At 40.6% G+C, this 16,258-nt stretch overlaps 1 protein-coding gene across 7 annotated transcripts in view; it reads left to right on the top strand.

Annotated features, from left to right (window-relative positions):
• The window catches only part of st18 (ST18 C2H2C-type zinc finger transcription factor), a 141,000-nt gene that overhangs the window by 69,346 nt on the left and 55,396 nt on the right, over window positions 1-16,258 (top strand). The window contains exon 1 of one of the 7 annotated variants that reach the window (XM_062022527.1): window positions 7,860-8,034. The exons of 5 other annotated variants lie outside the window; for them this stretch is intronic. In XM_062022527.1, the coding sequence (XP_061878511.1) occupies window positions 7,932-8,034 (103 nt within the window). In that variant the 5' untranslated portion in view covers window positions 7,860-7,931. Of the gene's footprint in view, window positions 1-7,859; window positions 8,035-11,400; window positions 11,486-16,258 lie in introns of those variants that run through there. One more of the 7 variants, XM_062022528.1, reaches the window with a different exon arrangement.

Below are 16,258 nucleotides of genomic sequence, written 5' to 3'. Positions count from 1 at the left end.
TAATCCAACTGCAGAGGGAGTCGGGCACGCTGAGCTGGTAGAGCTTGTCTCGTAGCAGTCCAGGGAGGATGGTGTTGAAGGCAGAGCTGAAGTCCACAAACAGGATCCTAGCGTAGGTTCCTGGGGAGTCCAGATGCTCCAGGATGAAGTGGAGGGCCAGGTTCACTGCATCATCCACAGACCTGTTGGCTCTGTAGGCCAACTGCAGTGGGTCCAGGAGGGGGGCGGTGATGTCCTTGAGGTGGGGCAGGACCAAGCGCTCAAAGGACTTCATGACCACAGACGTCAGCGTGACCGGCCTGTAGTCATTTAGTCCTGTGATCCGTGCTTTCTTGGGGACAGGGACAATGGTAGAGGTCTTAAAGCAGGACGGCACGCGACATAGCTCCAGAGAGGTGTTAAAAATGTCAGTGAAGACGGGAGCCAGCTGGTCCGCACAGTGTCTGAGAGTGGAGGGGGAGACACCATCCGGCCCGGGGGCCTTCCGCGTATTCAGCTTCAAGAACTGCCGGCATACATCCTCTTCTTTAATGGAGAGGGTCTTTACAGTCTTATTGTGTTTTTGGAGTCCTGTGATGTCATTGGAGTCCTTTGAGTCCTTTAACTCCTTTAATGATGTGCTGGCATTGGTGGGGAGGGTGATGGTGGGGGGAGCATGGCTTTGATGAGCTGAAGGCCGTTCATGACGTATTGAGGCCCTGAGCGAGAGTCCGGTCATTCAGGGCCTGGGGGGTTTTGGGCTTATAGTTCGTAAGGGCCCTTAGACCTCTCCAAACTGCCGCAGAATCATTGGAGCGAAACTGTTCCTGTAGACGGTTAGAGTACACAGATTTAGCTTTCTCCACTTCCCTGGTGAAGTGGTACTTCGCTTCTCTGTATGTACTTCGGTCCCCGCTTCTCCACGCAGCCTCCTTCTTCTTGCGCAGCTGTCGGAGCTTGGGTGTGAACCAGGGCTTGTCGTTGTTATAACAAACCCTGGTGCGCGTTGGAATGATGCGCGCCTCATTGAACTGTATGTATGAGGTCACAGTGTCCGTATACTCGTCCAGATTGTTCATGGCCGCTCCAATTGCCTCCCAGTCTGTTGTTTCCCAACAAGCACGCAACTCGTCCACAGACTCGGCGGTGAAACACTTAATGTTCCTCATAACAGGTTTAGCCAGTTTCAGTCTCTGTCTGTATGAAGGGATTAAGTGCACCATCACGTGATCTGATAGTCCAAGAGCAGCGCGCGGGACTGCATGAAAAGCCTTGCTCGATGTAGTGTAGCAGTGATCCAGCGTGTTCTCCTCTCTGGTTGGGCATTTAATAAACTGTCTATACTTTGGTAATTCCTGGCTCAAATTTCCCTTGTTAAAGTCACCAAGCACGATAACAAGAGAGTCAGGAAAAGACCGTTCCACATGTAAGATCTGTCCTGCGAGCGCGCGCTGAGCGTCACGCACGTCCGCGCCGGGCTGGATGTAAACAGCCACGAGAATGAAAGAAACAATCTCACGCGGTGAGTAAAAGGGCTTACAGTGGATGAATAAATATTCCAGAGAAGAAGAACAGTGTTTAAAAATCGCTGTCACGTCAGTGCACCAGCTATTGTTGATAAAGAAGCATAGTCCCCCGCCTCTTTTTTTGCCAGAGAGCGCCGCGTCTCGGTCCGCGCGGAGGAGATGAAAGCCCTCCAGTTGAAGCGCGCTGTCCGGGACACTTGCGCTCAGCCAAGTCTCCGTGAAACACAACACACATGATGAGGAGAAGTCCTTGTTCCTTCTCATCAGCAACGCTAGCTCGTCCATCTTGTTGGCAAGTGAGCGGACGTTGGAGAGGAAGATGCCTGGTAGAGGCGTGCGTAATCCCCGTCCGCGAAGACGAACAAGTGCGCCCGCTCGCTTTCCTCTTCGGTGCGTTTTCCCTCTTTTGAGCACAGAATGGACCAAATCCGCAGCTGACGCTAAGATGACCGGTAACAAGTCCATAGGGATGGTGGATCTGATGTTCAGTAGCTCTTCACGGGTGTAAGAGCACCCGGAAACACAATTTATGTACAAAAACAAACAAAACAGAGCGCACGAAAGCACCGAGGCAGCCTTCATCGGCGCCATGATGATGACGATTTATATATATATGTACAAACCCCGTTTCCAAATGAGTTGGGAAATTGTGTTGGATGTAAATATAAACGGAATACAATGATTTGCAAATCATTTTCAACCCATATTCAATTGAATGCACTACAAAGACAAGATATTTGATGTTCAATTTCATAAGCGTTATTTTTTTTTGCAAATAATAATTAACTTAGAATTTTATGGCTGCAACACGTGCCAAAGTAGTTGGGAAAGGGCATGTTCACAACTGTGTTACATGGCCTTTCCTTTTAACAACACTCAGTAAACGTTTGGGAACTGAGGAGACACATTTTTTAAGCTTCTCAGTTGGAGTTATTTTCCATTCTTGCTTGATGTACATCTTAAGTTGTTCAACAGTCCGGGGGTCTCCGTTGTGGTATTTTAGGCTTCAAAATGCGCCACACATTTTCAATGGGAGACAGGTCTGGACTACAGGCAGGCCAGTCTAGTACCCGCACTCTTTTACTATGAAGCCACGTTGATGTAACACGTGGCTTGGCATTGTCTTGCTGAAATAAGCAGGGGCGTCCATGGTAACGTTGCTTGGATGGCAACATATGTTGCTCCAAAACCTGTATGTACCTTTCAGCATTAATGGTGCCTTCACAGATGTGTAAGTTACCCATGTCTTGGGCACTAATACACCCCCATACCATCACAGATGCTGGCTTTTCAACTTTGCGCCTATAACAATCCGGATGGTTCTTTTCCTCTTTGGTCCGGAGGACACAACGTCCACAGTTTCCAAAAACAATTTGAAATGTGGACTCGTCAGAGCACAGAACACTTTTCCACTTTGTATCAGTCCATCTTAGATGAGCTCAGGCCCAGCGAAGCCGACGGCGTTTCTGGGTGTTGTTGATAAATGGTTTTCGCTTTGCATAGGAGAGTTTTAACTTGCACTTACAGATGTATCGACCAACTGTAGTTACTGACAGGGGGTTTCTGAAGTGTTCCTGAGCCCATGTGGTGATATCCTTTACACACTGATGTCGCTTGTTGATGCAGTACAGCCTGAGGGATCGAAGGTCACAGGCTAAGCTGCTTACGTGCAGTGATTTCTCCAGATTCTCTGAACTCTTTGATAATATTACGGACCGTAGATGGTGAAATCCCTAAATTCCTTGCAATAGCTGGTTGAGAAAGGTTTTTCTTAAACTGTTCAACAATTTGCTCACGCATTTGTTGATAAAGTGGTGAACCTCGCCCCATCCTTGTTTGTGAATGACTGAGCATTTCATGGAATCTACTTTTATACCCAATCATGGCACCCACCTGTTCCCAATTTGCCTGTTCACCTGTGGGATGTTCCAAATAAGTGTGTGATGAGCATTCCTCAACTTTATCAGTATTTATTGCCACCTTTCCCAACTTCTTTGTCATGTGTTGCTGGCATCAAATTCTAAAGTTAATGATCATTTGCAAAAAAAAAAAATGTTTATCAGTTTGAACATCAAATATGTTGTCTTTGTAGCATATTCAACTGAATATGGGTTGAAAATAATTTGCAAATCATTGTATTCCGTTTATATTTACATCTAACACAATTTCCCAACTTATATGGAAACGGGGTTTGTATATAAATATATATATGCATTACATAAAGCCTATTATGTGCGCACTAGTTTAGTCACCGAAACTCGATGTTGTGATGACGTATCCACTTTCGCTAGCGGGCTGCGTCTTACCCAGCACACACAAACGACGGAGCTTGCCCAATGATGACGAAAAAGTCGTATTCGGGTGTCATTCATGTCGCATTTTTGTCTAAAGTCACATTTGAAAAGATCAGATTCCAATTCTGTATCTGATGCGAAAATACCAGATTTGAAGCACTTTGGAGTGTTTTGACTTGGAAAAAAAATCTAATATGTTATTTCAGGGCAAAAAAAAATCAGATTTGGTGTGCAGTATAAACAGAGGCTCAGTCCCTTCAGAATTTTGCGGGCTTTTATATGATAGCCGCAGCCTAAAATGCCCAAATTTGCGGCATTTAAAAGATCTCAACTTTTGGGGCTTATTTTTTTATTAATCAGATTGATATTTTATGAAATTGTTATCAATGTTTAAAGTGTTCCTTGTAAACTTAATGTTAAAAAGCAAAATGATTTTTAACAAAAATTGTGAATTGGAAACACAATGCATTGTGGTTCTTGCTGGATTTTGAATAGCTTATTTCCATGACTGAATGCAGGACTCTGTCCTAAAGTTGTGTTCTTTTCTTTAACAAGTTCAAAACATGGCGTGAAAGTGCGACATAATTAACTGCCACAATGGTGGTCATGATCGCTTCTGAAAAAAAGTATTTGGTGAGATTTTGTCTCATTTCCAGCGCAGAAACAAAGCCAAGAATGTCGGGTTAGTGAGCTTATAAAGAGACGGTGAATAGTTTGGATACCAGCCGTGAGATGATTTTTTTACTTTGGTACAGTCCCTTGATTTTTTTTCTTTCGTATTATCCATTTTAATCCAGTTTGTTGCTCTCTCTTACAATACCGCTGGTTGTGTACAGCCATGTAAACAAAAACTTTGTCCAGCAACAATGGCTACCCAGCCCCCACGAAATCACATGCCCTTTCGAGCTCTATTCTTTTCTTTGGAACAAACTTCTCACTTTCGTTTAATAAGCATTAACCATGTTGGGCTGTGTGCGTGTGAATCGCCCTTAAGAAATAAAAGGGCGGGAGCTACGGAAACTCTTGGGGACAAAAAATATACCAGAGCAAGAAGAGAAAAACAATGTTTTTGTATTTTATACATCGTCTGCAACAAAAATCTTTAATTTCTTATCACCCAGGCCTAATCTCTGTCATGTAAATGCTGCCTTACCCTGGATAAATATAGATAAATGTTGAATTAATATATAAATATAATTGAGGAACAATTTCAGTTGTATCCCAACAGGGCCGATGACAGGCTTCGGACCATCCAACATCAGAAGCACTGCCCCTTTTAAAGTAATGAGGAAGAACACAAAAAAATATTGCATTTTACTCATACAATAAAAATTGATCGACTAATTTTTCATCCCAAATTTGGGAGTCCTTGACATATTGTATGGGTTTATGTAACAAACTCAAACGTTCCGTTCCAAAGGTACATCCTACGCTTGTCCATAAAACATGTGAAATGTTATTGAAGTGTCTTCAAAGGACATCGAATAAACATATTGTGAGGTTGCTCACGGTCACACATGAATGAGCCCAAAGGGGATTGCTGGGACGTAATCTAATCATTGCTTTTAAGTGAGACACAGTGACATGCAGTGTTAGATAGTGATCCCCATGAAAATGTACTGCATCTTTTAAAAGAATATAGCCTTTCTGCTGACATTAACATAAACTGTAGTTGTGTGTCCTGGAGCCATATCAACAACATGTACTTATGTTTGCTTTCTTGTATTTGCATATGCAAATATGCATATATTTTTTAAAAAGATAATTAATTCAGTCCTTTAATGTCACTTTTGATATCAAGTGAGCAACAATGATGCTTCAATACCACCAAGATGATGTGTTTATGTCACGTTGAAATTAACCACACTTTAATATAGATTTTTTACGCATCGCTCCAATTCAATGGACTGGTGTAAATATGCTTTGTTTGGGTGTACAAGCTGCCACATGACATTAGTCGCATTGTTTTGTGGAAATTGCAGGGTGCGCTGTTGAGTGAGTGGAGGCAGGGGGGTGTTGCTGAAGTTCCACCGCTGACATTTTGACCTGGCAGTGCATTAGAAGAACTCGGCAAACATATTTGTGTAGGTTTTGTTTCCAGGAGGAAGGTATGATGCTCCAAACAACGGGGTGCTGCGACACTTCAATCAGCTTACATAATTTGCAGCAGAATGCAAAAAGCTTTTAGACACACATGTGACCCATTGTAATACCTTTCTAAATGCAATCAAACACTTCCTACAAATACGAGGCAGCACTTTTAAAATGTGCACCCTTGTTTGACATGTAATTTTGTCCAACCCACTCCTCTTTCATTTCTCCATCAGCCCACATTTTCCAGGAGATGAATTGAACCCAACAAAAACAGAAGTTTATGTTTTTATGCTGTCTCGCAATTTGTTTTATTTTGTGAACAGATGTTTGGCCCAAAAAGGAGAATATTACATTTTCAAATATGTCACCAATTCCTTGACACAAGTTGATTTGTCGTCTTCTGGCCATGCTGATGACATGATATAATCTTCTCAGGCTTGTTGTCGAGCCTGCGGCGACATTGTCCGTCTTATTCGATAAGATGCTTAGATAGATGTTTCTTTACCTCCAGTGCGAGCGTGTCTCCTCTCTTCCTTTGTGGCGTCTCCAAGCCGAGTGCGCTGGGGCTTTGGCTCTTGAGGACAGTTAGAAATTAGACTTTCAAATGAGGCATTAAACAAGGTGATAATCAACCGCCAGGCCTTAAGTAATAATCATATTCACCAGTTTGCCTCGTGAAAGCCGGCGTCCTCTGCAGTGGACGTTTGTGTTTGGCATTTGACTAAAGAAATAGACAACAACAACAAAAAATGTCCACTGCACAGGATGCTGGTTCTCAGGAGGATATTGCACATATCACAGGAGCGGGGGGAAAATGTGAAAATACATCATGACTACATATTGTCTTCTCACATCAGTCCCTTGAGATTTGAGCATAGCGGGGGGGTGATAAGCATGTTTGGGTGGCCCCTTCCATCAGCTGGGCTAGGCTTTTTTTTTTTAAATCTCAAACCACTGCCACCCTCCCCCTCTCTCTTTTGCCCCTCTTGCCCCCAGGCTCCACCCAGAAGTGTGGTCGCCTTTGTCATTGTAATCTGGCCGTGTTTGCTAAACGCTTCCACTGTTTACTCTCCGCTATGGGGGCTTGTATGAACAGGAGTCAGCAGGACGCAGGGTGACATCACTGAAGAGGGGGTTGGGTTGGAGGTGCATTTGTGATTTCTCAGGGCCTCCTTTTAATCGTTTATTCTACCCTGGCCTCGCTCAGGAGGCTAACATGGCCTACAGGGAGGAATTACACCTAATTACTTGAATAACGTCTCGGCGGCAGTCAATGGTAATCACCAAAAATCATTTCCAGGTCTTCCGTTGCCTTTCACTGATGGTTCAGTCTGACGGGCTGGGGGGGGGGGGGGACATAAGGGGTAAATGAAGCAGGAGAAATGAAACAGACTGACAGGTAGAGACATTAAAAAGAGAGGGGGAGGATGAAATCAAATTAATGGACAAGGATTTCATATTGTCTATTTTTGTTGTTGCCGTAGTGATAAAGTCGCAGACATTGAAACTGGTCTGTTGAGCCATTGTTATCATCCCTGGCCATCTGCTGCTGAGGAGTGACATTCCCTCTCATTTGCATGATGAGTGATGTATGGGGAGGTTGGAAGGGCATATGCCTTGCTCTTATGACAAAGCCAGTGAAAGTTTTTTTTTCTTTCTTCCTCTTAAATACCACGAGAAATGAAGATGGACATTAAAAATAAATGAAGGAAAATGAGTAGAAAATACTACATATACATTAACCTGTGAGTCTTGTGAGAGTGTTAACCTTTTCCGTGCAAATGTGCGGCTACAGCGCTCTTGCCTGCTCGAGTCGAGGCTGGTGCATCTGCCTCCTTGTGTGTGTGTGCCTGTTTGTGTGTTTTGCGGATGTGGGAGTAGAGCGAGGAGGGAGGGAGTTGGGTCGGAGGGGAGGGTGAGGGGATGGGCGGCTGTTGATGTGCAAATGTGCATCATGTTGAAGGGCTGTGAATGGGGAGGTGTGACGTAAAAGGGACCCGAACGCAGGTGCTTATCTCGAGGCTGTCAAAGGCACAGTATGTCATATTCCCGGGGACTACCTTTCAAAGCCACAGCACCAGCGCCAGCCACCACCAACATCACACTGGGAGGAAATCAAACTTTTGGGATCGCAGCTCTAGGTTGGTTTCAAAGTTCTTATGTATTTATTTCATGTAGTTTGCTGAGGATCATCGGTGTCACATATGCGAGACGCAAAGCGTTTAAGCCTCAAAGCAGCAGCTGAGAAACTTGCTTAGTATCTTCAGTGACTATTTCGCCACGCGGACCAAACACGTTGTTTGCATGGTGTTTTTAAAAAAAGGTCTTGCTGGAAAGCGAAGGCAGCTTCTGTCCAGGTTTCAAACAGTTTGCAGGCAGATTAAACTGCTTTTTGGTGATGTGTGACCCATTTTTGATTGTCCAGATAGCATGTGAGAGTGTCTACCTAGATTAAATTTGCTTGTGTGTGAGTATAAGCTTGTCTTAGAGGAACACATGTTGGTATTGTGCGCGCAGACAAAGCATTGTCAGGTTGCCTGTGGCTTTGACAGTGACAGCTGTACATACAAGACCATAGAGCCTGATGGTGCACTTAAACATTGACTCTGTGTTCCTATAACATGTTTGTACAGGCTGGCAAGTAGTTTATTGCATCCACTTTTTTTGTGTAGCAAGTCTCAAAAGATTGGAAAACCTATCTATTTCTGTGAATGTGCTTTAAATATGTTCACATTTCACAGGGACCGTATACCTTCTGTTCAAGTTTAATTAGTCACACTTGAACTGTGGCAAAAGTTTGTTAAAGTATATGCTAATGCTGCATGTAACGTGATAGAAGCACGGTGTGCTTGTGAACTTTGGTGCCACGAGTGGGCCTGATTTGAAAAAAAATAATCAGTAGAGCCCGAAACACTCAACAGTATCTGGAGCAACTATTGATTTAGCAGGACGGATGCTGTTTTAAAAAAGTTCATCATTTACTAGACACCTCCTGCATGTTAAGGGCTTACAATTCGCTTGGATGACCCAAACTTAAGTTGCAAAATTGTTTGTGTGAAGACTTAATTTAAAGTTCTAGATAAGTATTATTATTTATTATATTATTATTATTTAAATTTTTTGTTGAACTGACAAAGCTATTTTTTTTATTTTTGACGATATGTTTCTTGCATAAGTTTGCAGACTCTAAGTGTGTAACTTTTTCCCTTTTGTTAATTTATCACCTCTACTTTATCGAACCTCAAAAGTACATGAGAACAACCTCTGTGTCCTGACTTTGCTTTTAGGAAAAGCTAATAGGAAATTTCCTTCGCTTTACTTACTTTTAATTATGCAAACAGCCCAGCCAATGGCAGGACTGTGTGTTAAAACAGTGATAAGTAAAAGGCATTAATTCCTCACTGAGCCCCCTCCCTTCCCCCCACTTTCCCCTTGCCTTTAAAGCCCAGGGAGGTTGGTTGCTACACAACCAATCAATGTGACCTCCGCTCGCCTCCAGGAACTGTCCATGGTACCTGCTGCCAAACATCAAACAAAAACACCGCAAACAAACTAAATCTTGTACTTTTCTCTTCACGAAAACAATACATTTCCCCCCACTAGTACTGTCATTGCCCTTTTGTAGTTAATTGATTCTATACAAACGACAAAAATCAAACAACGTTGTGTTTACCTGTGACCCCATGCACGACTCAAACTTCAGTTGGTTAATCCAGGAAAATGAATTATGGGGATTTAATTCAACGAGGTCTCAAAAATGATCCATCTGCTGTTGAGCAGCTGGCGAAAGGATAAATGTAATTAATTACTTAAGTTTTGATCAGTATTCTAGTGAAAGAGTTGTTTGCGTGTCCTAGTGTGGAAAACAAACAAAGCGAGGCAGCAGGGTCATTATGTACTCTAAATATTATATTTATTTTTTTATGAATTAGTGTCAGATGATTACCTTAAATACTTATATTTTAATATAAAATATTGGAAATATGCATGCATTCTAATTAAAAAGCTTTATGCAGATACATGCTTTTTAATATAACAACTATTATTGATTCAGTTATTCCTAAAATGCTTTTTAACCTCCTGAAAAGGTGTTTTTTTTAGACATTGTTTTTTTTTTTTTTTTTAAATGTCCACTGGTTCTTAGAAAGTTTTGTAAAAAAAAATATGTTTAATATTAATTATGATTAATAACATATATATATATATATCTATATATATATATATCTATATATATATATATATCTATATATATAGAGATATATATCTATATATATATATATATATCTATATATATATATATAGATATCTATATCTATATATATAGATATATATATATATATATATATATATATATATATATATATATATATATATATATATATATATATATATATATATATATATATATATCTGTATATATATATATATATTAATATCTATATCTATATATATATAGATATAGATATAGATATATATATAATAAAACATAAATAATCTAGTGGAAAAACACAGTTTTTCATGCAGGGACTAGTTTATTTGATCGACAAGGCAACGTGACAAAATGAATATTCCCCATTGCACAGCCTCGCTTTGGACTAAATATATATTTGCGAATTTACCTTGACGGCAGTGTACCTCCATTGGCTGCGGTTGGGTTTGTTGGCCTAACTATAAAGGATCTGCTTATACCCTTGTGGGTTGGGAAGAATTAGGATTTATGAATTTATTTCCTCTGTTGTATTGTTTAAACAGCTTTGGTTTAGTTTTGATCCCTTCCTCTTGCCTTTGAGGCTGTTCCACGGTGTCAGCTGTTGACTGATAGTAAGAGAACTGCCTCACAGTGTGAATGAAAGAAAACTAGCGGTTGGTAAACACTGATAAGGGATAAATAGAAAGCGGTCAGGCAGAGATAGTTCTGTGGGAGCCCAGATTGTGTGCGGTCTGTTAAAATGAGATTCTGAGCCTGTCCTTTTTATTCTTCTCTCCCCTCCCCTCCCCTGTGCGGCATTTGTCTGGAAAATCTCCAGTGACCCGGCTCGCCAATCCCAGGCCGCACCATTCTCCTCTTTTTCTATTTGTTTTGTTTTCCAACAAGGGTCAAGTTGGCCAATAGACACGTTCTTGATGCTTATGGACAGCTGTCATGACTTCAAGTGCTTATGTTTTTTATGCTTTTGCAGAAATGACTTTGGTTAAAGTTACCTATAACCACAAAGCGGGTACTTTTCTTTAAAGTTGTTCTGATCTTCTGTCCATCCAATTTCTTATTGCTGTAGTTGTCTTTTCCTTGTCTTCGTTTTCCACCTGATTAAAAAGACCTTTGGAGGTCTTTACTGGAGGAGCACCATGTGGTGTGTTTATACAGAAAATAATTCAGCCCATTGTAGCCCAGCAGCTAATGAGATTGGTTGTTACGTGAATGACACAAAGGCTAAAAAAAAAAGGCTCGGTTGGTGTTTCGGCTGAATATCATGAGTGTGTCGACACACTCTCAGCGCAGTGGACGAGCCTATACCACCTCCATCGTATCTTCTGCTCCATCTCCTCCACCAGGATATGAAAGACAGAAGCTTAAAAAAAGGAGGGTCTACGGTAAGTTGAGCTTGCGGACATGTTAAAGCGGGGGAAAAGTACTTACATCTTGTGTTTGAGGCTGCTCTGTGGTCGTCTCAGATAAGTAGATTTGTGGGAGGGTCAGTATCCTGGGGACTCAGAAATGGAATGATCACATTTGGGTGGCTTTTGCTACTTATGTTTAAGATCTTGCTTGTGGACTTGATGGTACAGTAGGTGCTCGTGGAGCATTTGCAAATAAATAGTCTCCTCACAAGAGGTGCAGCGTCGAAGTGTATGTAAAAAAATAGCTTTTTGCTACAATTGCTGAACATTTGGTACCCGCTCTGATCCTTGAATGCTAGTAGCAATGTCTGTATTATAAAAATGGGAAGTGCATTAGCTTATCATGCTCTGCTGTCGAGCTAGAAAGTGGGTTAAAGTCCATTGTGTGTATTGAAGCCTGGACTTAAGTCAAATTTACATTTTGTTAAAGATTACTCCTTTTTATTGATGCCCATAATCATATTCATGGACCATCTGCTGATTTGGCAAGCATGGATCAAACTCCCAAACAGCCCTCCTAACCTTTTAAGTACAAAATAGTCTGGCTTAACCGTGCGGGCCCAGAAGTGTGTGTATGTGAGAGATTGTTTGGATATTGGATAATACTTAATTTAGATCCTCCAGGCTGCTCGTGCCATATTTCATTTTATCGTGATCTTCTTATCAAGATCTCCTATCTTTGGTGGCAAACCACGCTCGTGTTTAAACAACTGAGCAAATCACGGACAACGAGCTGAGCAAAATGTCGGCGTAAGGATAGGGAGCGGATGAAATTCAGTTTATAGCCGTCGCCATGGCTATGTAGATTTCACAACGCAGTATGTCATAACTGGACGGCTGCGCGAACACCCTAGAGTGTCATAAACACCGCTGAAGCTTCTTGTATATTCTTTTGTTTTACTTATGAGCTAATTCTCAGCGTGCGCTCAACACAAATAGGAACTCACCACTGGGCATCCTTGCCGCATAAAATACTTATGTTCGACTCATTCCAGACAAAGCTTACGCAGATTGTGAATTCGTATGCCAGAGGTAAATCCGAGTTAACACGGATTTATACTGGCATGAGTTAAAGGACTAGAGTTTGTAATCCAGGTGGCCAAGGGATTTTACCATACAGTGGCAAAAAATCACTTAAAACTCCCCCAACATCCCGAGCCACTGAGCTCAATAAGTAGACAGATTGTTCCCAATCAATGACATGCATGAACATCAACTTTACATATTCAATCAAACATCTTTGTTTCTATCTGGCTATTACATACACAAATGTTTATATTTTTATAATTTTATAGTATAGAAATAAGAATCCGATTTTAGCTGCATTTTGGTCTCTTAATATCAGTATAAAATTGTCAAACTTTTAAGTCAACTTCTTGTAAACTCAAGTACTTTTTTTAAAAGGTTTTTTTCAATAGGAATTTTAATAAAGAACAAATATATATAGAGAATTAATAAGAATATAAATATATTTTAATTCAAATAGTGCAAAACATTACAGAAAAATGCAATGTATTGTGTTAAAAAACCAATATAAAACAACATATACATTTCTTTCACTCCTCCAAAACTTATCGTGAAAAATGTGCTTCTATACCAAACATAAATGTTGTACATTTTTTTCTAACTAAATTGTCCACTTTTGCCATCTTTTCTTCAACAGGTCTTTCCTCAAATGTATTTAATTTGTCAATATTACCTTTATAACGTCCAGCCACAGATTCGGAGCAGGAAGTTTGAGTTAATACCAGAGTCTTGTGATGGCTTTCCTACAGTACAAGCTGTGAAAAGCGCCATAGCCAAATAACAATCCCCTATCCGTACCACTGACACTATACGTCCCATTTTGATAGTCACACATGTCACTGGAATATTATATTACAATAAAAGTACTTTTAATTCAAAATTTCTCCAGTGAGTTTGTTAATTTGTCAGACAAGAGTTTACTTATATTGGCTTTAAACCACATCATCTGGTTGGGTGTGGGCGAGCGATACCATTTGCTAACGTTAGCTCTGCGGTTTTTATTAAGGTGATCGGCTACAGTATCGTTGGCCTCAAGTGCATCTGTAATAACCTACAGTTAGCTTTAGAATTTAAAATGTTTTTTTTCCCCCTGCAATGTGAGCATACTATGTACTTTTTGGAGACAGAAGAAGAAAAAAATTCAGTTTTGGGTCACAGGTTATGATAACTGAAGTTGAAGGCTATGGGTGGTTTTATTCAGCTATCATTGCGGTCAAATGTCTGAGTGGGAGAGTGTGTGGTACATCTGTAGTATATTGTATGTTTTGGAAAGAAAGCAAACACATTGCTTAAACTGTTACATTTTAGGGGGTAAGACTCTTTGTATGTGAGTCGGTGTTAAAGTTACATTTAAGTTTAAGGTCATGCTTACAGTTATATTGCTATCATTGTGGTCAAATATCAAGTGGGAAAGTGTGTGAGTGTGTGTGGTATTGCTTACTTTGTGGGGATCAATAGTTCTTTTGTATGTTTTGGAAAGAAAGCATGCATACATTGCTGAAACTGTTGTATTTTAGGAGCAGGACTCTTTGTATTTGGGTCAAGTGTGATTATATTTAAGTTTAAGGTCATAGGCAGCGTTATGGTTGGTTTTAGCTTCTCTCGATATGGTTATGGTCAGTCTCTAGGGCGTAAATATACTTCAATATCACGTCGCCTTAAGTGCTGAAAGTGTGTGCGGCAGAGATAGAGTGGAGTTGTTTAATGACAGGAACAGCTGACTCATTTAGAGAGCGCAGTGAAAGGTAATTAACCCTGGGAAAACTACAGCTGCCATGCGAGCTGTTCACTTCAGTGCAATCTGATTAGAAATCACTGCTTCAGTCCCTGACTCCTTTCACAAGCTCTATGTCCAAGGTAAACTTTTGCCTTCGCCTGCCCCTGAACACAGGAGACCTGCCTTTTGTGTACGAAGGATTAAGCAGAACGGTTACTACGTTTCTCCAAATTGCGGACCACCTGGTTGCATTCATGCAAGTACCTCCATAAAAGGGCCTCCTTGGGCAGGCACAATGAGCAGGATTACTCCGCTCATTGTTACAGCGGGGCTGGAACTTCTTTTTCCCCTAACACCTGTCCCCCAAATTAGGCAGGTTTTGAAAAAACATGTTGACAACCGCATTCAAAGATTGAAACTAACGCGAGGGTGCTTTGGCAGACCGGCCCATTGATGCATAGTGTCGGCTAAGAAGATACTAATTTTATTAGTCTCCACATTTTGGTGTCCTTAATTGGATTGAAATTCACAAATAAAATAGCAGATCATCTCGACACCCTCCATTTAAGAGGGAACTGAAATTTGGTCAAAAACAGAAATGGTCTCTCTGATGTCAGAAGAAACAATCTGGACTTGGTGCCTCTGTGTGGTCCAGCTCCAGATGAACTCAATTTAGAGAAAAGGCTTCGGGATGACTTTGGAACACCATGACAGGGTTCCTAAAATCACCTCGGCAAAGGTGTCACCATCTGACTCTTTCATGGGACTCTTGCTAACTCGCTCCAATAACAAGTTTTCCCTGTAGTTATGCCATCATAACAAATCATTGAAGCGAGAGCGGCGAGCCAGCCTCCTAATTGTCTGGTAAGAATTCTGGGAGCACTGTCCTCTTATTGAAGCTTGTCTGTCTTGGAGAGGAGATAAGATAGCGATATTTTAAAAGTCCTCTTTGGCAGAAGGCACAAACACTTTGCAGGGGAGCTGAGAGGCTGTTCGGTCGATGATTTTCAAGATTTTACACCCTATATGAATGGATCATTGAATGAGATTGTGTGGGCTCTTTTAAACCAAATTATTTGTAATTATCTGTACAATAGTCTACAAAATAAATTCAAATGTTTAGTGTTCTATATCTTCCTTAAAGCCAGCATCCTCTGCAATGGACATAAAAAAGTTTGCCACTCTGACCAATTTAGAAATAGACCAAAAACAAAAGTCCAATGCTGGTTCTCCAAAGGTAATGAATAAGTTCATTGTACAAAGATGCAAAAAATAATAATAAATGTTTTCATTGCAAATGCTTTTTTTAACTTGTTTTTATCGTGACACAATTGTAAAAAGTCAACCACTGTTAAACGGTAAAAACAACAATAATTGATGACATGTATGGAGACTGTAAATAAATGTCAACAGGTGTGACTTTAGAAGCACATTTTCCCCCAAATTTGCAATTGTCAGGGGATTTTCACCTTACCAAAAACAAATGTCCACTGCAGAGGATGCTGGTTCTCTGGAGACGATCATTTCTCGGTTAGTTTTGGGGATTATGAAAGGTTATTATTAGTTTTTAAAATTGCATGGTGGGCCGGATCAAATGCTCTTGTATTTATGGTCCATAGGCTGTTGGTTGCTCACCCATGAATTACAGCAGGGTCCTTTTTAGTGCTTACCCGTTGTGCGTATACGTCACATGTCAGCAGTCAATAAATAATTTTGTAAGTAGTATTTTTCTACTTTTTGTATCAAATAATATATTGCGAAAACCAGTTTAAATCTAGAATCGTGTTGAATAAAGAATTGTTTCTGAATTGAATAATCAAGAATAAGAATCAAATAGAAAGGTGAGTTCTTTTACGAGTCACATCCCTAATATTCACCTCATGATATTATTACATAATTGCCCATGCATTGGATTATTATATTTTTTATGTACGAATTGATCGATAACTTGTTTTGAAATCATTAGTCTAGGTGACAAGCATATATTTAAGTATTTTTACAAA

Source organism: Entelurus aequoreus, linkage group LG16 (genome assembly GCF_033978785.1).
Source record: "Entelurus aequoreus isolate RoL-2023_Sb linkage group LG16, RoL_Eaeq_v1.1, whole genome shotgun sequence".
Classification (NCBI taxonomy): Eukaryota; Metazoa; Chordata; class Actinopteri; order Syngnathiformes; family Syngnathidae; genus Entelurus; species Entelurus aequoreus.
This window is presented reverse-complemented; position numbering and strand designations above follow the sequence as displayed.